General features: G+C 38.2%; 1 protein-coding gene across 1 annotated transcript in view; it reads left to right on the forward strand.

The window, feature by feature from the left end:
- Nucleotides 1-25,663, forward strand: part of LOC104578123 (fibronectin type-III domain-containing protein 3A-like) — a 47,545-nt gene that overhangs the window by 2,829 nt on the left and 19,053 nt on the right. The window contains exons 2-7 of the mRNA XM_088538511.1: nt 2,283-2,378; nt 15,961-16,096; nt 19,990-20,065; nt 21,163-21,239; nt 24,765-24,996; nt 25,291-25,563. Of these exons, the coding sequence (XP_088394637.1) occupies nt 16,001-16,096; nt 19,990-20,065; nt 21,163-21,239; nt 24,765-24,996; nt 25,291-25,563 (754 nt within the window). The 5' untranslated portion in view covers nt 2,283-2,378; nt 15,961-16,000. The remainder of the gene's footprint in view (nt 1-2,282; nt 2,379-15,960; nt 16,097-19,989; nt 20,066-21,162; nt 21,240-24,764; nt 24,997-25,290; nt 25,564-25,663) is intronic.

Here is a 25,663-nt window from a genome sequence, read left to right on the forward strand (position 1 = left end):
TAGTGCTGAAGGATTGAATGCTAAATAATTTAAAAGAACGGTTTCCAGTATATTCATCTTTGTAGAGAGTAAAGATAACTTTGTCTCTACAAATTTGTTTTCTGCCGTAACCCTTGATCAAAAGTGCATCTTTCTTTGATGTTGCACTGAAATCAAATTTGCAACAGAGTTGAACAGAGTGAGTGTTCTATATAAGACTTTTAATGGTCTTTTGTTTGGGTTTTTGGAGGCTAGCATTTGCATTGGATTGACTGTGTGGGTTTGTCACACCCATACCAACAATCTTTCATATATATTTTTAGAAAAGTTTTAGTGAGTCCTTAAAAAACAAGATTGTGTCTGTACTGTGCAAACCATAAAAATTCCAGTGCTCTTTTCGTAAGAGATAGTGCTTGGCCTTGGCAAACACCCACCAGGAATGTTGTGCTTTTGAGCAGTGCTGTGTATATTTGTAAGCCACTTTGTACCCCCCTTGCTGAAAAATGTTTTGGAATCCCTTTGGGTGAATTATAAGTAAATTAAAATACATGTTTATTTTAAGTTCAGAAAAAGGAAAACAGTGCTGCTGTTAGATGTCCTGCTGACTCCCCAGCTTGGAAGGCTTCTCCTCAAGCTGCAGAAGTACACAGTTGTGCTTGTGACTTTCAAGAAAATACGTAGTTAGGGAAGACATCTTTGGTGTATTCTGTATCAAAGTCAAAAGCTTGTATAAAAATTGTAAGAATGTTTTCCCTAGTTATATGCTTTCTTAATTTCCTGTCATCGTTTCCTTTAATCAAAGAAGAATTTAAAACTTATCTCCGAAACCAGATGGAAAAACCTGAATATTAGTAATGCCGCAATGGTCAAAGGATGTGGAAGGAAAAAATGAGTGTTTTTCACTTCTAACTTCACTAGATCTTAAAATGATCGAGTCTTTTAGCTGAACTGTTGGTATTTAAAATTATGATGGCACCTTGCTGCAGTTACAAGGACCATGAGTATCAGAGATGTAACCTTTTGGGTTTTTCACCTGTTTTTTAGCAAGTTGTCATGAAATTTGCCAAGGTCAAGATGGTTAGTTTTCAGCTGTTATCTTTGCTGCAAGCCAGACCTTAACTGAAAAGTTTTGGATTCCTGAATGAGGAGCACACACTGAACTCTTTATTGCATTCTTGAAGAGCTTATTGTAAAAGCAGCGATAATTTATTCTTTCAGTGGTGCTAACACAATCCTTTCTGTGTATTGACCAGCATGGACAGACCACTGGCTCAGAGCCCATCGTCTATTTCAATCTTAATGTAAATCTGCTATTGTTCTGAATATCTTGATACAGAAAATGTTCAAGATTCACTTTTACAGTACTGAGGCCTGGGACTTGATCACCTACCCCCCTCCCCATGTCTCACTAAAAGTAGTCTGGAGAGGATTAGGCTGTGACTTCAGAAACATCTGTGACTTCAAGACAGTATCACCTTTCTGGTGGGGATAACAATGACTCCGCTGTATTTGCGGGACAGCGTGAGAGCTTCTGCCGTCTGGCTCGGTGCGGGGTCAGTCAGCTCAGTGCCGGCCACCTCCATGAACTCTGGCGACAGCCATTTCTCATCGTGTTCCGGCAGAGCTGCACAACACACGTGTCAGGGCCTCCCCTTTAGGAGATCAGTTATGAATTGACTGATGTTTGCAAAGCCTTCCGTGTTTTGGCGCTTCGAACTATATGGCTGGCAATTCCTGGTTTCTAATGTGCACCCAGTCTAGGAACTGGAATTTGATACAGAATCCAATGACTTGAGATACATAGACATTTTTTTTGGAAATGGAATTTTTTCATTGCATAGAGAAATAAAACTTTCAGTACATAAATATACTTAGTTGTTTCAATTAACAACTTGATGTTAATTTTTATTTATTTGTGGATTTTTTTTTATTTGTTTATTTTTACTGGAGCCTTCTTCATTGTGTTCAAGTTACTTTGCTTAACCTATGATCTAATTACTGAAAAGGAGTGTCTTTTGCTAGTATGACCTTAAATGTGTATATGATATGTTTACACAATTGTTGAGTTCTGTATTACGTACATATTGAATGCAGAGAAGGCTGTGTGAGGCCTTCCGATTTTTTTGTAGTGGGTTCTTCCTCGAGTTTTACTTGCTGATTCTAGTGGAGTTGATTGCTGGCTGCTCACTGATGCTTTCTGTTGTTTTATTGAATATAAGTTGTTTCTGCACAATTTTTAATTAAAATTTCTGCCTACCAGTCACTAAAATGGTTTGTTCTTTTTTCTTTTTGTCCCCTCTCAGAAGGAAGACTGAGGGACACAGTACAGCACACTGCCCAAACTACCACTATTTACCATAAATCAACAGGAGCAAATTCACATCACAAGAGTGTCAACGGTAATTAGACATAATTTACTATTCTCCCAGGTCTTATAAATCTGCCTTTTTTTTTTTCTTTTTTTCTTCCCCTTTTTTTCCTTCTCCTTCTTCTTCTCTACCTAACATTTTCAAAGTTTGCAAGTAGTGCTTTAGGATGAAAGAATATATAAATGTTTGATAGCCCTTTTGGTCTAGTACTTAAAGGACTCCTTTTTGGGGGAAGAAATTTTTGGATTGCTTATTATCATATGGAAAAATGGGTGAGGGGAGAAAGAACTGATAAACAGCATTCTTGAGGTAAGAAGACATTCAGTATTTCCACATAAACATTGATAATCATTGATCATTGATTTTACAATTAATGTAAAATGTGTCGTACACTTTCAACAATGTGTTGGACTTTCACTTAGCCTTCTGATTCAGACAAATTTTTTATCAAAGGTTTCACTAGTAGCAGCTCTATCTTTATTTTGGCATTCGTCTCACAGCTTTCTTAGCTGGAAGTCTTGTCTTAGTGTGACTTACATAACTGGCCTTTGGGTAGGGAAACTAAATCCTGTTTTTAGTAAAATGCATTTCCTATGCAGAATACAGCTCAAATTAGTGGTAACATGCAGGTAAGTGACCCATTATGTAACACTGCTTTGATGCATTGTTTTTAATTGGAGCTCATGAAATTGAAAGTGTCTGTCTGGTTTGATGATAATAATAATAATAAAAAGTCCTAAAAAAAATTGCCATCAGTGTTATGTCCATTTTGTTTTTTTCTAGTGTGAAGAATTCTCTGCCCCTTTTTTATGTAAAGATTTCTGTGAACTGGCTTGTGACATAATACTGTAAGACCTTTGTAAAACAGCAGTGTTTATTTTCATGGGGAGAAAAAGATACATTTTAGAAGCTGTTGGTAGAACAGTGCATTTTAAATGGAAGGAGCATATGAAGATGTGGTGTTAGTGTCTATGAATCAGAAAGTGCCTTTCTGATGTAATGGCACAAAGTGAATATGTCTTGGAAAACGTCTTTAAGCTTTCTCTAAGAAGAATTTTTTCTAGACATATAAAAAAAAAACACTTGATGCATTGGCGGAGGCCTAAATATTCAAATTAATATATTTGAATTTATGTATCACTATTGATTTGTGGATTAGGAGAGAACATTTGTTAATACTGCTCAGAAAGACTATCCATCTGTGCTGTGTAACCAATACACTAATTAATTAAACCTGTCACTTGACAGGTTTTTGATTGTACTGTGTGTTTAGAATGCTGCCTGGGTGTAGTTAACGAAAGTATTCTTTCAATTACTATGGTGGCTGCATTGAGAAAAGAAATTGCACATCTCCTGTGTTGCAGAGGGTGAAATTGCCGCCTTCTGTTAACATCTTGGAGTGCTGTCTAGTGAAGTGAAAGGCAGCCAAGCAGATCTTGGATTTTCTGTGAAGGACATATCTTTTTTTTGCAGATGTTAGATTCCCTTTAACAAAGAATTGGTTTTCACAGTATGACTGTGTGCCAAAATTTGAATGCAGGACCTAGGGTGCGCTGCTTCTGACCTTTGTAAAGGGCATTCCGGTTCTCCCAAATTCATTCTTACTAGCCTCGCAATCATCTAGAGTAATCAAGGAAAAATAGGAGAGTACTTGATTAAATGCAAAACAAGGCTTCTGGGAGAAAAGTTAGTGTATGTTGTGAGCAATAAATCAATTGGCAGATGGATTTCTTACACAGAAAAATTGTGACAACTGGAGTTGAATAGGTATTTCATGCAAAAAATGTTTCATGCAAAAAATGTTTGTAAAATCAAGACTATAAATGAAGTATTTTTAATTGCAGTTTAGTAAATCCCTTTAGGAAATAGCCTCAATGTTGATATCTCTTTAATGGGATACAATGCTTTTGGTGCTTTATGTGAAGTAATAAAATATCTCAGTCTGGTTGATTTATTTGTACCATTAATATGTAACTTCAGCTCATCACAGTATAGTTACCTGAAAAAGTAGAGGCTGCCTTTAATACTCTTAAGTACCTGCAAAACAGTGGATATTAGTATTATATGTGTATTCTTCAGTTTTGGACGGTGTTACATATTTATTTATAAAGTTTTAATCTGTAATTTTACTGCATAATGCCTAACTTTCTTAAAATATAAACTTCATAAAAAATAAGAAAAAATACATAGTCATTCTTGGTTTTTCAAAACTGTTAGTTTCCACTGATACTCTTATATGAAGGTGTGATAACATACCCAAACTTATGCCAGTTTAGAATGATATACCAATAAATAAAGCTCAGGTGTAGAAGCAAAGTAATTTGTTACCATCCAATAGCTGAACTACGATAAATGGTTCTGTGCATTTTGAAAATGCACAGAATGGGCTTGCACAAGTGCTGGGTGAAGTCTGTTTGCTTAAACCTCATGTGTTATGATCTCATCCTTGCATTTTACATTTCATTTTCCATGAACATGCACATGGTCCATTACCATGAGGCTGCTCAGAAGTGATAACTCCAGTAATTTACTGGTGTGTTAGCCCATGGTCTAAGTATAACCCGTTTTAACTAGACTAATTTGATCTGAGCAGCTGAAACATTAAGCTTGGATCTCTTCTCATGTTGAGCAAGGAAGTCTTCAGTTTGTGTATCAACATAGTTTTCTCCTTGTTTGAAGTTTGCATAAATTCTTGGATTTGTGAAAATGCTTTGTTTTTTTCTGTATTTCGTACTTGTTCTTAAAGCTATATTTCGTATGGCAGTTCTTGCATTAAAAAAGCTTGTTGGTGTTGCTGAATTGGCAGCATACATCACATGTATTTCTAATTCCCAGAAAGGGATTGAATCAGAATTAGTGGGAAACTGACCTTTGCTTTTCTTAGTGCCTATATAAACCTGAGAACATACTCTTGATTGTATTAACGCTGTGAAGTCCTGCTTTTGCCTTGTCTTGTTGCATCAGGCTACAATGTACCTACAGCTCGTAGTAGGGAGCCTTTCCTGTAAGTAGCACTGAGTGGCACTTTCCTGTAAGTAGCACTGCTTTTGACAATCCAAATGATTGCTTTCCCTTGGGAGCAGGCATCTTACAAACCTCTGTTGTTTGTAAATAAGTAGACAGAATTGGATTATTTGGAGGGGAGAAGGGTTGTAAAAGGGATTCAGCTTGCCCTCCACCTCACGACAAATTTGTCCGATAGAGAAGAATTCTATTTAGTTATCAAAATATGTAGCCTGAATTTCAGAAGGTTGGAGCACATGCAGCTCTCTGGAAACTTGCAATTCCCAGGTTGTAAATCTCGGCACTGATTTAAACACATCACTTCATCTATTTGGATCTGTAGTTACTTAAAAGTGCAAACTCTAGCTACCTTTTTGGTGGCTGATTAATGTTTCTTAGTGGGTCATTAATGCATTATCAGCAAGATGTGGAACAGATTGACCTTTTTTTCCTTTTAGTTACGAAGGGATAATAATGGGGCTTGTGCTCTTAAGAGCAGTGTTATTCTTCTAGAGCTGCATAAATTTAATTTGCAAAGAAATATCCTTACTAGCTTTCCAACTGTTTTAAACCACTGTTAACGTAATGACTGACCCTGTACTCAGAGTGTCCTGGGAGGATTCTGTCACTGTGTTTGTTGAAGTGGAAATTTGGTAAAAGTAAGAAAGGAGAATCCTGCAAAGAGAACGATGTGCTCTCCTTGTGATGAGAGTCTGAATTTTTCTTAGATCATGCACTTTGTAATGGTACATGTTTTATGTTACTTCAGCAACTTCTGAGTCATATCAGTAGCCATTTGATATAGCCCTGCAGTAGTATGTTGCTAATATGTAAATAAAAGTTTCCCTCAGGTGTCAGCAACAAGAACAGTGCTTCGAAATTTTGGGAGCACAGCTTCACATTTAAAAAAAGCCTACTAGAAATGAGTGTTGTTACACTACAGGCTTTTTCTTCAGTGTTTCTTTGCTTTGTGTAGCTTTAGGACATTGGACTGACCAAATTAACTTATGCCAGAATACTTCATCTTTCTAGCCAGTGGAAAGAAGTAGTCAGTTTTGTGTTTAATTCACTTTTAACAATGCTCATGCAGCTGAAAAATATCTTAATCCTATTATTTTTGTTATACGAAGAAATGAAACACTTCAGTCCTTTGAGGTCTTCTGTCCAATAAAAGAAAATATTTATCTAAATATAATATGGGGTTTGCATTTTAGAACTGTAAATACAAATTTTACAGGGCTCATAAGTGAATAATTGTGAAGCAGAGTATAGGCATGGCCCTAATATGACTAATGAGCATTACTGTCAAATACCAGCTCAAAACAAGCAAAATTGAATACACTTCCTCCATTGAGGGCCAGTCTCTGCAGCCTCCAGTTCTTAATAGTGAAGCTGCTCTTGTGAAGAGCACCAACAAGTCCTGCTTTCACAAGGGCAACATGGAATCTCCTGGAGGGTGAACATTACCCTTCAATTTGTACATTTGCTTCTGCCTCCTTGCCCCCTGGTTTATATCTCTCCAAAAACTTAAGGGATGCAGAAAATATTAATCTTTTTTTCTATGGCCAGTTGCCTAGATAGTGGGGTTTTGTGTGTGTAAAAGGGGAGGATTTTTCTTAACTATTTTCCTGACATGGCTACATCAGAAACCTGATCCAGGCTGGCAAGGGAGAGTGAAAGTGGGTACTGTTGCAGAGTTCCCGTATATGTTGTGTTTGCTGTTACTCTGTGGCTTTTTAGGATTTTTTCATTGCTGTATCAAGGCTTTTCATCTTAAGCTTACTGTACCATCTGCTGTGTAAAGTAATTTAGATGTTTTGGAAAATTCACACTTTTCAGATGTTGAAAGAGAAAAACATTTTAAAGGAAGAATTTCTGGAAGAACAGTTAGTGCAAAGCACAGAAATCTTATGACTGTAAGGATGAAGAGGCTTGCTTTTTTTCTTTCTTTCTTTCTCTCTCTCTCTTTAGACCTTGCCTAGCTCAAAGCACAGCTTTTCACAACTGTATTAAAAACCTTGGACTGTGCATACTTGTTGGGTAAGTTATGAAGAACATTTTCAGTATCAAAGTTGTGCCTTTCTGGCTGGAAACCAAACTTCCTATAAGATGGTGCAGATAAATTCACTTGGGTGTCATTATAAATTGCTTGCAACGTTTTAATCAAGACATATATTTAGTTTTGAACAGATGACTGTTCTGGAGTGATGGTGGTCTCCTCAGAGCTAAAATTGTAACTGAGCTCCTGTTAAGTGTGATTCTGTGAAGTCTCTCGCTCCCTTAATCTTGCTGAAAGTAACCAATCCACCTAGAATGTCTCATGTGTGGTCCTGTGGCTGAGGAGAGCTATTTTAGGATCAGGATGATATCTTAAAACACCTTGTTAATACTGTTTATTGGAAAAACTAGGGTGGGAGAAGGTTATCTTGTATCATTTTTCCTAAATGCTTCCTACCTCAAAGCTGGATGCAGCAAAAATTTCTAGTCTGGAAGGATGAGACTCCATTTAGAGGAGGAGAAAAAAAAAAAAAAAAAAAGGCAGCAGCCTATGCTGAACAAACAAAAACTCCCTTCTTAAACAAGATTATTTTCCTCCTCAGAGAGAGACGTTAACTTTCCTCCAGGAACTGAGATATTCGTAAAAGTTTTGAAATACTAATTCAAGGTCTTGACACCATGTGTAATTTTGTGTTTTCATGTTTACTGTTTATTCAGTTTTTAGGTACAATGCTAAATCTTCAGCTACCCGAGAAAAGCTCCCAATAGCTGCAAATAAATAACATCTTCAAGCTCTGTTACAAACTGAAGTTGTCCTTCCCCCCTCAATTTTACCAGCCTTTTGCCATCCTGCAATGGCAAATCATCCTGCAATGTCATCCTGCTTCCTGTCGGTTTGTGATCCTGGAGAGCACACTTAGCTTTCCGGTATTGGTGAGGTGGCACCTTAAAATATGGGAAACTTTCTGGTGACTTAACCAGGTGACACAGTTGCTTTCTCTTCTTCCCCAGCTAAACAGCTACATGCTTTAGTAATAACATCCAGTCACTGGTTGAAGATTGGAAAGGACTAGATAAAACTCTTTTTTAAAAATCTATAATTCTTTTTATAAAAAACAAACCTTTATTTGCAGTTCAGATTTAAATTATTTGTAAGTTGCAGGAACCCCTTAGCTAACTTGTTTTGCAAGGTAAAAGTCTAACTAAAGCTTTAGTTCTTAATACAATATCGTTCTTAATAAATAAAAACACTGTAAAGGTTTACCTCCTGTGATAAATAGAAGTTTATTTTCAGGCTGGAAAGCTGGGTAAGGCACTGAACCTAGAAATCAGGAAGTCAGACTTAGATTTCTAGCTCTCCGTTGGACTTCCTCTTTGGTCTCGGACACATTGTTCTTTCTAAGTTAAGCATACTGTATTTACAAAGGGAAAAAAAAGGTCTTGATCCGTTCAAATAATAAGCTCCCAGGAATAGGAGTTTTCTCATATCAAATCCAGTACTTATACTAGAAATGTAGTCATTGCGATAGCTTCTGTGCAGTTTTATAACTGTTTGTTTGTTTATGTAAACTTTATGTAAACTTTATGTAAACTGTATAGCAAAATCAGCCTGATTGGGTTGGTCATGTTTGCTTTCTTGAGACTTGTGCTTTGCTGATTCAAAAATCTGTTTTTAGCAGTGTTGAATATAATGTAGGATGAGGGAAAAAAATAATATTTTCATATGGAAGATAATATGGTAATATGGAAATTTGTGCTGAATTTCTTTTTGTGATGAGGTTTTAGTGCAGCAGTTCAATATTTCAGCTTTCTTTCCCCAAATTCTTAATGAAGCAGAGTGCAGATGCTACTCACATGTTACACTCATGGTCATTACTTGCTGTCTGCAGAGGTTCCTCCACATTACACTTTGGTATTATTCACAAACAGCTGTGGAATCATGAAATAATTTGGACTGGAAGCCATCCCTGGAGGTTGTCTAGTCCAGCCTCAGGCTTAAAGCAGACCAACTGCAGAGCTGGATCAGGTCAAGCAGATCGTTACTCAATGAAATCTGAAAATTCTTGATCTACTGCATCCTTTACTAGTAACTGTCCCAAGGTTCTCAATAAAAAGGAAACAGTACATTTATAAAGAAAAATGAATAATTCCAGACATAACCTTTTTTGTTAGAGCTATTTTTGTTTAAAACTTGGAAATTGTTTCTATAGTGTCATTCAAGCAGATTATGAATTGAATGAGACAGCCTGATTATTTGAATTGAATGAGACAAGCAGGAAAGTGGCAAATTGGCAAAAGTGATGTTTTGCGAATCTAATACTTGATAAGCATTGATACTATTAGTTTGAGTAAAAATTTGTTAATGACTACCTTTTGTACACTACAGTTGTGTATATATATATTTGACTTGTTGATTGAAGTAAAGATTATTTTAGATTTTAGTTCTGATCCATCTCATGGAAAACAAAGTTTTTTCAAATCTAAAGTACTAATATCCGGTATCAGACAGACTTCAGTTACCCAGCTTTGCTTTGTTACTTCTGGGTAGAGAGTATAACAGCATTTTTGTATGTTAATCAGATTTGTATATTCATTTTTGTATGTTAATCAAAACTGCTTTAGCAGTTGAGACACTGCCTTCAGATGGGAGTAGGCAAGAAGCAGTGAACACTGAGCTCAATGAGAATCCTCGGCAGCTGGACTGCATCCAGGATGACCGCAGCTCTGCTTTAGAAGAATTTGGGTTGGAGAAAAGGGAAGGCCAATGTTTCAGCCTTGTCGGGGCTCTGCGTTTTCACTATGTCAGGAAGTGAGGTCAGTCACAACCGCTGTATACTGCAATTGTTTGCTGGAAGACTAGTCATGAAGCTTTTCTGTTTTTCTTAGAGGCTTTTGTAGTATGAGACTGTCAGTGGAAAATATTGCCTCTTTTAATATGGTTAACATGATTAAACATATTCCATTAGCACAGTGTTTAATTACTCAGGAATACTTCTCAGGGTACATTCTTAAAATGCAGACTGGTTTTATTTTGTTTAAAAGTCTTTAATATTTTATTTTGTTATAACTATAAATAGCAAAATATAATTGTTTTAAGCTGTCTTAATGTTAAGTAATCCGGAGTGGAGCTTTCAAAGCTATCGGTAAACCTTTATACAAACTAACCTTCCTGAAAATCTAAAAAAATGTATTCATAGTTCTTGTATGAGAACAAAGTAGCAAATACAGAAATAATTGTGAGTGCTCAGTAACAAACAGTACACATTGCATTTATTTGACTGATTTTTCCAAAGGGCACTGCAGAGTAGTGAAGCAAATTCAATTCAATACTCACACATAATCATTTTGGCTTAGTTGTTTTCCATGTGGAGACATTAGAATGATTTTTATTTCGGATATACTCAATGATAATGTGCTCTGCTATGAGTTAAACTTCAATTAAAATTGTTCTGTGGAATATGAGCAAACATTTCAAGATTTTTAGGTGCATTTGTCTTGAAAAAATAGCTTGAGCTTCTGCTTTTTTCAAGATTATCTCCACTGTACATTTCTGCTGACTTTCAAGTATGATATTTGCTCTGATTTGTTTCTAGCTTTATAAGCAGTACTTCTCAAGGTGTGCTTCTGAGGCAGCCAAATCTCTATTTTTTGTTAATAGCTGTCATGCTATATAGGTTTTAATTCATCCTTCCATTCAACCAGAGATTGAGAATGGCTTTTAGGTGACGTTCTAGAAATCATTGTAAAGAAATGAATCACAAGAAGTACCCTTGCAAAATCTAACCTTTCTGGTAATCTATTTAATTCCATATTAACTCAGAAAACCCTCCAGTGCATGGTGACAAAGCCCCACAAGATGCAGCTGCAGATTGTTATTGATTCACATATAATGACTCATTAATTCTCAGTATGTCCTTTTGCAACTCTGAAAACTATGGCATTTGCTTTTGTCCCTGTTGCTTGTGGATGGAATTTATTTCTTGTTTCAGATTTATTTAGTTGGGAAATTCAGAGTTTGTATATTAGGTCATCTTTAATGTCAGGCATAGCCTGTGAATTTTCTGTGCAAATGCTTTTCTCATTCCCATGCCCACTCTGAACACTAGATAGCGGTGATAAACTTTAGACTTCTAACTACCAAGAATAGAGCCTGGAAAAAAAAAAGCAATCTGAGCCTCTACCACCAAGCGTGTACTAGATTTAATAACTAACCTTTAGGGGAGTGAATCAAGAAGCTTATTCAGTTATAGCTAAAAGTGAGGTTGTTCTTGGGCTACACACTATTTGTCAGCTGCATTTGCCTGTTCCTGCTGGCTTTTGTTGTCTTTGGGGTGAAACTGAGGGAAGCTGTAAGCCTTGGTGGGGTTCTGCCTGTGGGAGCTGTGGAAGGAGATTTGTCCAGGATCCTCGTTCCTGCCTTTATTCCTGCCTCAGGCTGCTTCCCTCTCTCCAGCAGCAGCTGCCTCCCTCCCGCTGCAGTTCTGATCCTTCAGATGGTAAGAGTTGGGGCTGAGTTGGAGGAGAGCAGGGCTGGGTCCTTGCTGCACCTCGTCTGGCAGTAGAAGAGGGTGGGTAGTGAAAATAAAACCGTTTGATGCGGCGTGCGTGTTTTCAGTAAGGTTCCTTATCGGGAACCAATAGTTGGAGTTTCTTTCCTGTTTCAGATCGACTTCAGAAATCTTTGATATAAGCTTCAGGTTCAAACCTGAGCTTCAGCAACGGTTCAAGACAGTTACAGAACAAATATGTTTTTAATGCTTTGTATGATTCATTCTGTGTGATTTCATGTTATGTTTAGTTACTGTAACTACCAGGCAAATTCTTCTTCAGTAACATTTCACTGTTGCTTATTTCCTAGTATTTTTGAAGAACATATCCTGGAACTACAGAGCAGTAATACAGCTTATGTGGGGCGATACCAGTGGGTACAAGAGTGAGAAAGCTAATGAAGGAAGCTAAACAGCACCTTTTAATTTATGGGGGAGAAGATGGGAGTTTGAGCAGATTCTCCTGCCTTCCCTCAACACTCTGTCTAATGAAAATGAAAGAATAAATGCTCCAAAGGAGAATTTTGAGAATGGAATTGGCCACTCTGACATTTGATCTTGCTCTTCCAGGAAGTCTTCAGTCTTTCACGAGAGTGTTAAGTCATTGCTTTTGAGTTTTAAATATTCGCTTCTGGCTAGAAAGCTTGGAAAGGTTACCAAGCAAAAAAAAAAAAAAATCTTGAAATAAGAGGTTGCTGCAAATAGGATTTTATGCCCAAATATGAAATGATCACCAAATAAACTAGCAGGGTAGAAGTGGCTTTTCAAGCAAGATTTATAATTTTTTGTTTTCAGGCAATTTTGCTAAGTATGCAACAGTGTTTCAAGTAGTCATTTTATCTAAATGCCACTTACTTTTAATGAAATGGAGCGTGAGGAGTGGGGACCTCTGGGTATCATGTTCTGGTGTGCTCTGTTTTCTCAAAAAAGTTTTACCCATTAATCTGGTGAGGGGTTGAGTCCCATGTTCACTTTCCAGCAGAGACAGTACCTTTGAGTGCAGCAATGTGTTTTGCTGCCCCTTTATCACTATTTTCAACAACTGAAGCTGTGATCTGTAGTATTAATTTTTTAGCAAAATCTACTGCTCTTCAGTGGGATCTTCCCTTTGTTTGTTTGCAGCCTCTGACCTCAGCTGTACAGCAAGATGTGACGTTTTCAGTCACATGAAACTGTCCAAGATTTATTGAAGTGGTTTCGTTTGTGCTGATACTTCCATGTTCTCTGGCCATATGGAGGTTCCTGCAAAACCATGAAATTGCATTTGCTGTTTTTGAAATTGAAATCTGAAAAATTCAAAGCTGCAGTATGAAGTAAAACACAGCTGTGTGCGTACCCGACTATAAATCCTCTCTGTGTAATTAGGAATTACATTCAGGACCCTAGACATGTAGAATTCGATCTGCTGTTCTTGTTTATTTCTGTGTTGCAGCAATAGGGTGTCTACAAGTTGCAACAGCAGAAACAAGCACCGTTCAGCATAATATGCAGCAGGAGTTTTCCTGTCTGAAGGTTGAAGGTGGGTGTATTCTCAGGGTGTATTTGTGGCTTAGTTCGATCAGGGGGCTGTGCACTGGAAGTGAGTCTTTGAGCTGCTTCCACCTCATGCATCCTTGCCTCGTGGTGAGCCCTCGGTGCCTCCAAGCCGGATTCCTTGGGCTGAAGCCGCGCTGGAGGGAGCGTCGCAGGAGGACACGTGGCGCAGTCCCCCCGCGCTCCTGCATGCGATTCCCATCCTGTATGGGATACCCGGAGCGGCTCCTGCAGCGGGACAGCGTGGATGCACTGCTGACAGTGCAGGCAGAGCCCTGGAGCTCACGATGCAGCAGTGTGGCAGACCAGAGTAGAAACCTGAAACGTTTATTTAAAGTTGCAGGTGGTATTGGGACTTGTTTCAGAACACGTTTTTCCCCCAGCTGACTATTTTAGTTTGCTGAACAGTTGCGTGTGTATTTAGGAGCTCGCTGGCGAGGGGCTTTCCCCTTTGTTAGGTGCCAGTTTCTGTCACCTCTGAGGTTCTTAAATAGAAAGAAAGAAAAAAAAAAAAGCTGCCCATGTGTACGCGCATGAGTGTGCACACACATACATGTGTAAGTTTTCTTAATCTGCTTGTGTATACCACGTTCCTATTAGGGAAGCAATTTCTCTTAAGATTTAGCTACAAACCTCTAAAAATAAAGTTGTAGTGGATACAACTGCTCTCAGTTTTAGCATGGTGGCTGGCAATGTTGTAATACAGATATTTTTAAGTGAAATAGTTGTGTACATCTGCATATATTTTCTTGGCAGCAGTTGTTTGAAATCAGGTGAATGGATGGAAGATTATTCGAGAAATAAATAACATGCTAGGATAGGTATGTTTAAGACAAATCTGAGGACTTCCGAGGACTTACCTAGCTCTTGCACCTGTGCGTTGGTATATTGGTCTCTTAAAATAGTGTTGCTGGAGCAGACCTGGAAAACAACTGGTGTGTAGAAGGAGCTTATTTCTTTGGCAGTGTTGAGTGTTTCAAAATCTGGAATTTTGTGGCTTTCTGACTGCGATGGTTATTTTAAGATGCTTCTGCAAAGGAGAGAGAATATCTTTTTAAAGACGGGTGCTGCCAGCCTCTTTACGTTTCTAATACCAGAAGATCTTCTTGTAAAGCTTATTAGAGACCTTTTCTGAATGGAATAAGTTATCACTAGAAAAATGGTAACAGTCAGGCTATGATATTTCTTCCACTATATCTGACCTAGTGAAGATACCATCCTGCAAGCGCTGAATGGATCAGGAATATTCCTTCTTCTCCCTTCCCCTTGCCATTGTTGTTTCCGCATTGGTTATATGGAGCTGAATGAGGTCTTAGCAGTTGGGTATAGACTGACTCGGTTTATGCGCAGTTCAGGGTTTGTTTGTTATGGTTTATAAATGTAGTGAACTGGAATATCCTAAGTGCAGTTTGGTTGTCCGTGTGGGTTACAGGAGGTAACGGGAAGGAAGGAGGAAATGTCAGCATTTCCTGCATCCTGTTATCTTGTGCTTTTTATGGATGCTGAATTAATGATACACTGAAAATCCTTTACCAGTTGGACTGTATCATAAACTCTCTGTAATTATGGATTGTACAGGACAAGCACTGGAACTATACAGTGCTTTTCCATTTACCAGTCTTCATGATACTTCGTTAAACATGTTTTTCAAAATTCTCTTCTCTTTCTCTTCTCTATTGTTGATTTTCTTTGTTTGTGGGGTTTTTTTTTCTTGTTTTTAAGTTTGTTGGTTTCTTGTATTAATAATATGTTGCTGCAGCAGAGAAATTTTTTTTTTAATCACCTTGTGGACTGATACGTACATGTAAATGTGAGTTGTTTCTCCTAAAACTTAAGTTCTGGAGTATGAACAATTGATGAATTGTAACTCTAAATTTAAAAATGAGGTGCTATGTAAATGTAAATTATGCCAGAATGTAATTGCATCACCTATAAGGCAATATTTTGATTTTATCAGTACATTACTGATGGAGTGCTGAGCTGAATGCACATGATATGTGTTTCAAGAACATATTTTTAGAAGAAGAATATGTACTGCTCGAATGTGGTACTTAAAATGAAAAGCAGAAGGGTATCTTAGACTCTGGATATAATTATAAAAAACTTGTATGTTGGATCACTGAGTTCCTCTCTGTACTTTTAAAGCTGTTAGTTTGCACATGTTTTAGAATGTGCGATGAAACTATCAGTAGATGTTTTGCAATAATTTTTGTCTCCAACTGAAGTCATTTTATCTGAAAAATCTTTGGGGAAATTTAAGTATTGACATCTGATGATACTTTATGATTAGAGTTTTTAAATTTTCTGAATTATCATTAAAAAAATCCATTAATATCACAGCGGACATGTTTGACTTTCTTTTATGGGAAAGAAAAAAAAAAAACAGTGTCCTGAAGGAACTGGTGTATTTATCTTCTGAAATACATGTACCAGCTTTGGCAAGAAAAAAATAGAGAATTGTCTTTAGGGGTATTAGGAGAATTATTTTGTGTTTAGACTTGTCTGATATTGGTTCCCTCTTGTTTGAGCAGGCAGTCCCCGCGAGCAGCTGTCCATGAATGATCCCCAGCCATGATGGCCGACCAGCCGCCTCCTTTGGAAGCGACGCCGCTGCTGAACGAAGTGCCACTGCTACCTCACATGGTTAATGGGGACAGCATCCAGCAGGCAAGTACAACCCTGGAGCCAGGCTACCACAGGAAAACTGCCCTGCAACTGTTTGAACAGCTCAGCAGGGAGGAGGGTTGAAAGAAAGCAGCTGTGGTGCTGATTTAGAAGCTGGGAGAGCATTCCCAGCAGTGATGTCGTTGGTAAAAAGAGTCTGGATGTTAAGAGGAAGAAAATCATTAAGCATTAACGTAGTGGAAATGCTAAAAGATAAATGCAAATTGAAAGGAAGCTTTGCCGTACACGTTTAAGTACTTTAAAATGGAACTATGAATTTCAAGAATAAAAGAAAGTCTCTTTTTAAAGCTCATATAATCAAAGTCTAGAAAGTGACTGTAGTACTCTGAGAAGTGTATAGGAGAGAGATGCACAAGCAGGAAAGACCTCTGTTTTCATGATATTAGGTATCTTCATTAATAATTACAATGCACTGCTGAAACTTGAGTATATTTGCTTGACACTTTAGAATTTTATTGGATGCAACTGTTCAGGTGCATCTTCTGTGATTAGAAATGCAGGCAGAAGTGAAGGTGTAAAGCATGTTGAATGAAGCGGAGGGTGGTACACGGGTGCCAGCAAACTGGAAGGAAACGTGGTGTTTGGCACTAAGAGGTGACTGCCTTGCACCACAAATGCTGAGATATCTTCACATAGCCAGGAGATAGACTTCTCATGCATTCAGAAATAGCACAGCTTCTTGGTATTTTAACATTGGATCTTAATTAAGAAGGATCTTAAAGAAAAGTTTTCTTTTAAAAAGAACAAGCAGCCATTTGTTGGAAGGAATAACAAAAGAAAGCACCTATTTGAAGGCTATACATGTCCAGGGTTAAATAATCATTTTGGTGCAGCAAGTAATGAAACACCCCATTGCTTCGATCTGATGAGGATATGACTTTAAGTATTTGACAATAATTTCATTAGGACTTAGTGGGTTAATCTAAAATTGAAAGTTACATAAAAGCTTCCAGAACATAAGAACTGTCATGTGGAATAATTGTAAAGGATAACAGTGAAGACCTTGGCGTACTTGACTGTACTTGGACAAACAGAGGATCACAAAATAATCTTGAGTTGTTGAAGGTCTGGTAAACCATAAATGTGGGAAAGTTTTAAATGAGTTTTCCTTTTCTTTGCAACTGTTACAGTAGGAGAAAGAAGTCTATGTTGTTTTGATTGTAATATAATTCTTTGTAAAAATGATAGGCTCCATTTAATTAAAAAAAAAAAAAAGCGAGGAATGAGTGTATTCTCCTTTTCTCCCCTCGGACTTTGGAGATACAAGTGCATGACTGGGTTTTGTAATAGGCAAAGCTAAAGAGCATCTAAGCAAGCTCTGAAGTTCTGGCATTAGCAACGTGAAATTTTAGACACGAAGCAGCCGTGACGTTACCCAGCAGCTAGCGTTACACGAGGAAGGCAGATCGTGGGGTCTGCTCGGCGGCTGCTGAAATCTTCAGAACCTCATGGGGGTAAAAAGGAACAGTTGGAGATGCACAGAATGAGAATCGCATTTGAAGTGTAGACTTGAGGACATTCTTCAAAACTTAGAATTGACCTGTTTTGAAAATAATGAAGACATCTGTGTAGGGAACATTGGTGCATTTATCTAGGATGGGGGTCATGCTAATGTGTCACCCTTTCTCATTCCATCACCTTCATATATAAACAATTCTGTCATTTGCCATCCCTTTGTTAACAAAACAAGTATTCTTGCTGTTTTTTTGTTTTGTTTTTTTTTTTGCTGAACTTTCTCTATAAAGGAGAAGTTTTTGTTAGCCACAGAATCTCTTATTTGGAAATTTGTTTTTAAATAGAGTATTAATTTAGAAGCTTTATTGAAGCTTTTCTTTAAGTTATTTTCCTGCCACTACTGTAAGGGCTAATTATAAATTATTATATAGCATTCTTGTTTTCGGAAATAAAACTTCCACTTTTTGGTAAGTCACTTCAAACAGATGCAGCATCCAGTTGATTAGTTTGATCTCGCAGAAAGTTTTAAGCTGATTGGAAGCTTCCTGGCATTTTCTCATTCCGGAATAACTTGAACAGTGGAAATAGTGCAAATAATTGGATAAAGGCAGAACAATGAGCAGTGCTTTGAAACAGCACCCAGACTGCGCCGATCCCACTGCTTTGTGCAAGACACCTGGAGGGGGTGACGCCTCTGTGAATCCTAGCACCAGCCTGCCTGTAACTTGGCTTAGGTTGACTCATTAGAAACACTCAAGTTTCCTGGAAATTTTCCTGATGGAAGGTAGATGGAACTGCATCTGCTTCATTAATTACAGTGAGTCATTCCTGTAAGCCCTTGCCCCGTGCATTCCTGGCATTCCAGGCCCTGACCTGCTCTGCACTAGGGTGATTACACTGCTTTCTTGCCATCCTTTTAGCTGGGTTCAGTTAATAGTTTCCTGAACTGATTGTGAGAACTTATTGGATCCTGTTTCTAAGATCTTGCATGTAGTTGTTCAAAGACTGACTTCCAGAAAGGATTCCTGTCCTGCCTATGAGTTTTTCTATCCCTTGGAGATTTAGACTCATCATGAGTCTTAATAGCTGCCTCTGAAATCCTGTCTCCTTGTGCCGTGTCTGCCCCAGCAACTGCTCCAGCTTTCCATGTGCTTCCCAGCCCATGATTTTCTGTTTTGTGTTTCTTAAAACAGGGCACGTTGCTTTTTCTCTCTCTGCTCCTCGAAATTCAGTAGAGGTAAAACTAGAGATATGCTTATATGCCCAAAGGACAGATCTGCTGAGCTTTCAGTGTTTTAAATGTGGCATCTTAAAAGTGCCACTTCCATGCTGTTCGTGGAACTACAATAAATATTACTGACTGACCAGAAGACCATTTTTTCTTGGGATAGTGTGTTGCCTTATGCCCAGAACAAATTCTTGTACCTTAGGTTAAAATTGTTTCCTATACTATGAAGTTCTGAGAATAGGGCCTGTTTCCATTTTATGCTTCTGCATCCTCTGTTATAAATTTAAGAGAGATTAATACTACAGTATACAGAAGCTGCAAAACTGATGTTAACTAGTGAACATTTAACAGTCTGCTCCTTTGAATCTTGTTTCACACAACGGGTTTAAATGTAACCAATCGATGGGAGCCTCCGGTTCTGTGCAAACAAAGAGCACTTCTCAGGCACACTACTGAGTGCAAACAAGGGTATTTATATGCAATGTATAGTTTAATGATTTCTACTGAAGCTAAGCGGATCAGTAGTTTTCACAGTAATTCAGTATTTTGCATGCGGAAAAATGCTTCTTTTTGTAGCAGCACAAGTTTAAGTTTATATGTGGCTTTTTCAATGTATCAAAATAGATTATTGCAATCATTATTGCAGTCTTTAGTGACCTTTCTCAGTCACATGATAACTGTTGTTGTGGTGGAATTTTAACTGTTTTAACATTGCAGTATATGTATGTACATATATGAATATTTTGTGTGTGTGTATGTATATATACATGAATGTAAATGTGGGGGTGTATATGTACGCTTTTGTTTGGTCAGAGTCCTGATCATGTCAATTTAGCTTCAAAATTGAAAGAATTCCATAGAGAAACCTTGGAAATCAAGATGATTCTTGGATAATGTCGTGTTTCAGTAAAAGACGAGATGGCAGAATTACAAACAGTGAAAACAAAACAGCTAATGATTTCAGGTATATCAAGAAAAGAACTATTGGTAGTAATCAGAGGAAAAAATACTAAATGTAAAATAAAAACTTGTGTGAGGTGAGTTTGTTCTACTTGTTTATAAACTTGTCTTTTTTAAGCCCTCCAAGAATGTCAAGACCTGTATTGTTTGAATCTACCATGTAAGTGTGAAAGAAAAGTTTTTTTTCTCAATTTCTTAAAAAACACACTTTTTTTCCATTTTGCTTTCACAGGTTATTCTTGTGCAGGTAAACCCAGGTGAAACCTTTACAATTACAACTGAAGATGGGCATGTTCAGTGTATTCAAGGTAAAGGAAAGACTGAAGAAGTGAATCTAAATATTTTTCTTACTCTGCAGGTATCGTAGAATCACTACCAGCAGTTCTCTCTGTCAAATGTAGTTTTAGATTTTCTGCGGTGCAATAAATTTTTTAGTTTTAACTTGAAACGCAAAACAGCAGTGGGAAGTCGCCCAGCTTCCTTGCCTTTCTGCTCCTAATTTAGAACAGGCTGGCATTTCAGCCATTTGTATAAATAATTATTTGTGAATAACTGTCACATCCCAGTTGTAATGCATGAATTTGTGTGATTTAATCCATATTACCATAAACAAGTTTAATAGATGGCAGGTGACCCTACGTTAGTATAAGGTAGTGGCATTAGCAGTCTGTTCATATTGAGAGAAGCATTAATGCCCTCTCTGTGTGGCTACCAAGTGGCAGAACTGCAAGTTTAAGGGTTTAAAATCTCTCTTGTAGATCAAGTTTAATTTATCAGTATTTCCATTTTTGGAATGTTTTTCACCATTTCAACTGATATTAAATAAAATACGTTCACTCTGTTTTCGTCTGATCTCTTGGAGGAATACTTATGTTACTTACACTTGCAAGTTAGTACATTTTATTAAAACAGAATGATCGCTCAGTTGTTGGTGTTACTATATCATGACTGTGGTTGCCACAGACTCACTATGTAAGACCTGAAACATGCTATTTTTGTACAATTAAAGAAATGTTAACTCTGTCAGTGTGAAGGTTGGTATTAAAATTCTGGGTGCTTCTCGAAAGTTATTAAATTATATTTAATGCATATTTTGAATGAGTTAGCCTTGGTGACATAAATTGTATTATTTTTTCTAGATGAAAACTTGGTGCAGTCACTTAAGCTTGCATTTTGGATTATATAAGTTTCTTTCTGAATGGGCTTTTTGCTGGATAGTTTGAGCCTTGCTTCTAAATGTACTTGTCTAAAAGTAGATCCATAAATATAGATTTGGATGTAGATGTTTTTTCAGCTATATACCCATTTTCATAAACCAAATTGAACTCCTGTACTTGAAAGAGCTTGCCTCTAGGATTTCCACGAGCCTTGCGTGATGGACCCATGGCACATTCTGTCTTTTCAGGTCCAGCACACGTTCCTATGATGTCACCAAATGGATCTATGCCTCCCATTTTTGTGCCTCCCGGTTATGTATCTCAGGTAAATCCTAATTCATTCTTACATTTGCTTGTGAGTTAACAGTGAAGATGGCTTTTTTTTTTTCATTTGATATTACTAAGCCGTAAAGGTTGCTGTTAGTGAGACAGCAGCTGGTTTTGAGTGAGCTCTCCGAGCTCCATTAGCACTGGATTTTCCTGCAGTCCCATTCCCAACGTGGTGGGAGGGCCCGTGCTGCGTGGGCAGCCATGGAGGCCTCGGGCACGCTCTGGTGCAGGCAGAGCTTGGTTTGAGATGCGGGGTTCCCGTTCTGAGCTTAAATGGGCCTCATGCCAGGATCGTTCTCTTTTATGCAACAGATCTTCTGCCCAGGACAGCATAAGATGCTGCTCTTAGTGTCTTCTTATAACTCACTTTTTTTAGTTCTCGTGTAACACTACTGTCAAAAGTTTTCAATGCCCCTCTTAGTAACTCTGGTCTCCCTAATACTCAGAGAAAGACTCATCTGCTACAGCAGAAGTGTCAATGCAAGTGACTTATGCCTAGGAAAGTAGCAAGACTCTGGGCTCCTTTCCTAGCTTTACTTTTCTCACTCTTTGTCCACTCTTCAACATTCTTCCTAAGTCATGGCAGCTCAGACCTGCATCTTGCATTTACAGTGATATCAGAGATATTTGAAGTTACTTCTAAATTAGCACATTAAAAAGAAGAAATGGGATAGGCCAGGCTTTTTTCCCCTCATTGATGTTCAAAAGTCGACAGTTTTCTGAGTAGGCTTTGAAAGCTCTGTAGCCTCGTGTGCTCAAGTTCCCTGAGCCGCTGAATTCTTTCATGCAGCTGTGTCTGCAGTTTTTGCTTCTGCTGTTTTAACTAGATACTTTCATGCAGACCTGGAAGAAAGAACCCTCAAATAGTCTCTGCCTCCATATGAAACAGAGGCTTCAGTGCAAACGATGTGGAAAGCACTGGCAAATGCTGGCGTGTGCAAATTGAAAATTACTCCTGATCTTCTTGCTGTCACATGAAGACTAGTTTTTCTTTTGTTTTCCCTTGGCCAACATGACAGGTACAGGCAAGGCTGAAAACAGCTTTAAAGCAGAGCTCGAGTGGAACAAAGTATTTGATTATGGGACATAGCAACTTCAGACTCTAAAATCCTATCAAAGTCTTATTATATTAATGGAACCCTTTTACCAAAAATCGTGGCCTAAATTCTTGCTTGTTCAATATAGAAACAAAATTGAGTTAATATAGCCATCAAAATTAGCCATGAGTTTTCACTTACATAATTATTCTATATTGATACATTAAATAATAGCTATTATGTAATTTAATATGATTAATTTATGTCCTAAATAGTATGTCATAATACCATGTAATGTAATGCACTTCTAGTTGTATATTAAGTTCAGTCGATGGACCAAAAAGCCCCCAAAACTGCTTCTAGAACAGACTGTATTCAGTGTAACGGAAACTAAGTCTTACGTGACTTTTTTTGTATTTTTTTCTTCTATTTGAAGTCTCTTTAAAAATTAGTAATAATACAGCTGACTTCGCAGTCATATCACAGCTGAACTTTGTCATAGTGTTTGGTGAGTGGGCACATTCTACTTCCTTTCAGATAAATATTTTCTGGTTGATTTGCTTTATATTTTGCTGAGGAGCTTTTCAAAATGTGCTTTTGGCATAAGTAATATTTCAACATCCGTAATTTCTTCTTGGCCAACTAGGAAATGCTACAGTGATTTTTTATAGCCAAACTAAACATGCTCTAAGAGAGAATCTTGAAGGAACTAGCAGGATAAAACACATGGTCAGCTTTTGTGTAAGTGCTTTCTTTAAGTGCCTGAAAATAGATTTTTTTATATATTTTTTGATAGCAGGGGGCTATGTAAGTAACATTAAATCACGTTAAAACAGGTTTACTCACATTACATAAGAAAATCTATTTTTGCATCTCAATATTGTTACCAGTGTGCATTGAGAATGGGCCCTCTACTTGCATTCACAGATAATATTTTGTGCTGATTGTATTAATCATCTGTATGTTGATACTAAAACATTGGAAAACCTTGCCTTGTTGCATTTGTGATTTAAAATCTAAATGCAATTCAAGAAGGTGGCAGATAAACAGACGTAAAGGCTAATTTTAAACCGCTCTGAGGAAAAGTCCTATCTTACTGAGACTTGATTGTTTTGAAGTGTTTTTGCTTTTAATGTTGGACCTTTTTTTTCCTCTCATTGCTCTGATTGTTTTTTCTATTAGGTTGCTCCTACTTGATGTATTTTTTGTATGGGGGAGAGTAGAAAACAGTTGAATTGTTGGCTGCCTCAAATAGCATTTAATACAATCTCACTTGCTTCTGAGTTAGACTTCTCATTCGATGCAGTCTGAAGACTTTTCAGTGCCCTTCTTCATTGCAGTCAAAGAAACAGACCTGAGCATGGCCATATGACTTCTCTGATGGTCAACTTGGAGGCCTTTGGACCACTCAGGCCTAGAGTTGGAAACTTAATCCTGCAGATAGGCCACGCAGACTGAGCTTATGCACTTCCAGGTGGCAGAGAACTGGGGTAGATGTTTTGTGTCTGTAAACAGCTTTATACCCTCGCTGTGGAAAAGCTGAAGTCTCCAGGGTGTTGTGTCTTCCAAGTGTATTAAAGATGAAGCTGAACTGGGCATTGTTTCACTCCAGGGTCATCCTTGTTTATTATGTCTTTGCGACTCCCACCCTGCTGCAGAAACCTGCGTTCCTCCCTGAGTCCTTTCTCCATTTAGGATTTTGCTGTGCGTTATTGTGCAACGACTTAGCATGGGTGAAATCTACTGTAGAAAGGGTAATATATTGAGACATTAGTATACTTCAGGCTGATGAGCTGGAATCTGGAAGGAGGCTGTGAGTTGCCAGGTCGGTGGAAGAAGCGTGCATGCACATACATATGCATGTGCAGCCTGCTCCGCACGGGAGAACATTAGCATCTTTTTATCCTAGAGTTCAGACGAACAAGCAGGTTCCTTGTGTGAATTCTCTTAGCCCGTGGCAAACATCAAGTATTTTGACGTTTGAGTTGGCTTAGATCATAGTGCATGACAGCAGAGTGAACTTGTAATCCTTTGTACTTGCTATAGGCTAAGAATTTGTAGGCAGCCGTGTACTGCAAGCCAGGTGACGTGCAGTGACTTGTACCTGTCATAGCACTGTCGGTCTGGATGTGTTCTAAAACAGGTTTTCAAACTGTAATTACAAGAAGATAGGAATTACACCGTGATCGGTTCATATTACTTGTTTAAAAGAATGCGTGTGAATATGCATATAATGCATAAATTCTAGATTGCTTAACCCTTCCATGCGTGAGGTTCAGCTTTTTAAATTTGACTGTTTAAAACTCTTAATTTCTTCCAGTAACACATGGCAGATTTCTGCTGGTTGGGATTCACTTCCATGTGTGCATCCTCAATTATCAGTCAGACTATAGGCGTAAATTGGAGCATAAAGAATCTTTATTGCGCTTACCATGTTTCCAAGATTATTTTGTCCTGACTGCATTTCTTGTGTTGCATGGCAGGTGGTCGAAGAAAACGGCGTTCGTAAAGTGGTGGTATTGCCGCACTCGGCTGAATTCCACCCTTCCATGCATCCTCCTCCTCCTCCTCCCCATGTGCCGCATTACATGCATCACCACCACGCTCTGCTCCCCCACCCTCCTCACCCCGTGTACCCGCCGGTGCCCGGCACCGGAGAGCTGCCACCGCAGTTCCTGCACCAGCACCCGCCGCCGCACGTCTTTCCAGAGCAAGGTGAGGCTGCCGGTGGTGTTAATTAATGAGCAGGAGGAAATGGGCTTGTTTCTTGTCTGTCCACTGCTGCTCAGAGACATCCGAGTACCAGCAGTGAAACTTCAGCTTGGTGCAGCTGCGAGCTGCTCTGTGCAGCTGCGAGCCGCTCTGTGCAGCTGACTGACAAAATGCAGCGAAATTGCACGTGTCCTCGAGTTCGGGTTTTATTGTAATTGTTCTTCTCACATCAGAACATTTCTCAGTTGTTAAATAAAATGTACCTAATAATGAAGTAAGTTCTCCTTTGTTTGACAGAACCTCGTTCTCATGGAAGGACAAACTTTATTCAGCGAGATGAAAGGAGTCTTAAAATGCAAGAACATCTGAAGAAAAGACTAAAAGACAGACAAGCGAGTGGTCATACTAACAATAAACTTAACAGTCCTCCTTCTTCACCGCATAAAATTAATAATTCTTCCAGTGCGACTCTTCAGAATGGAAATGGGAAGGGACAGCAAGTGGCAGGAGGTCCGCTAAAACAGAAACAAATAGGAAAAACAAAGGGCAGTCCAGATGCTGAGATAGGAGGTATGTTGAACTGGCAGGAGTAAAAAGCACTAGATTCTTTTGCTGTAGGTTCACTGCAAAATAATTTCTGGAACAAAAAATGTGTTTATGAGTAGTTACT

This window comes from Tinamus guttatus, unplaced genomic scaffold (assembly GCF_059628265.1).
Source record: "Tinamus guttatus ecotype Peru unplaced genomic scaffold, ASM5962826v1 Tinamus_guttatus_pri_ptg001087l, whole genome shotgun sequence".
In the NCBI taxonomy this organism is placed as follows: domain Eukaryota; kingdom Metazoa; phylum Chordata; class Aves; order Tinamiformes; family Tinamidae; genus Tinamus; species Tinamus guttatus.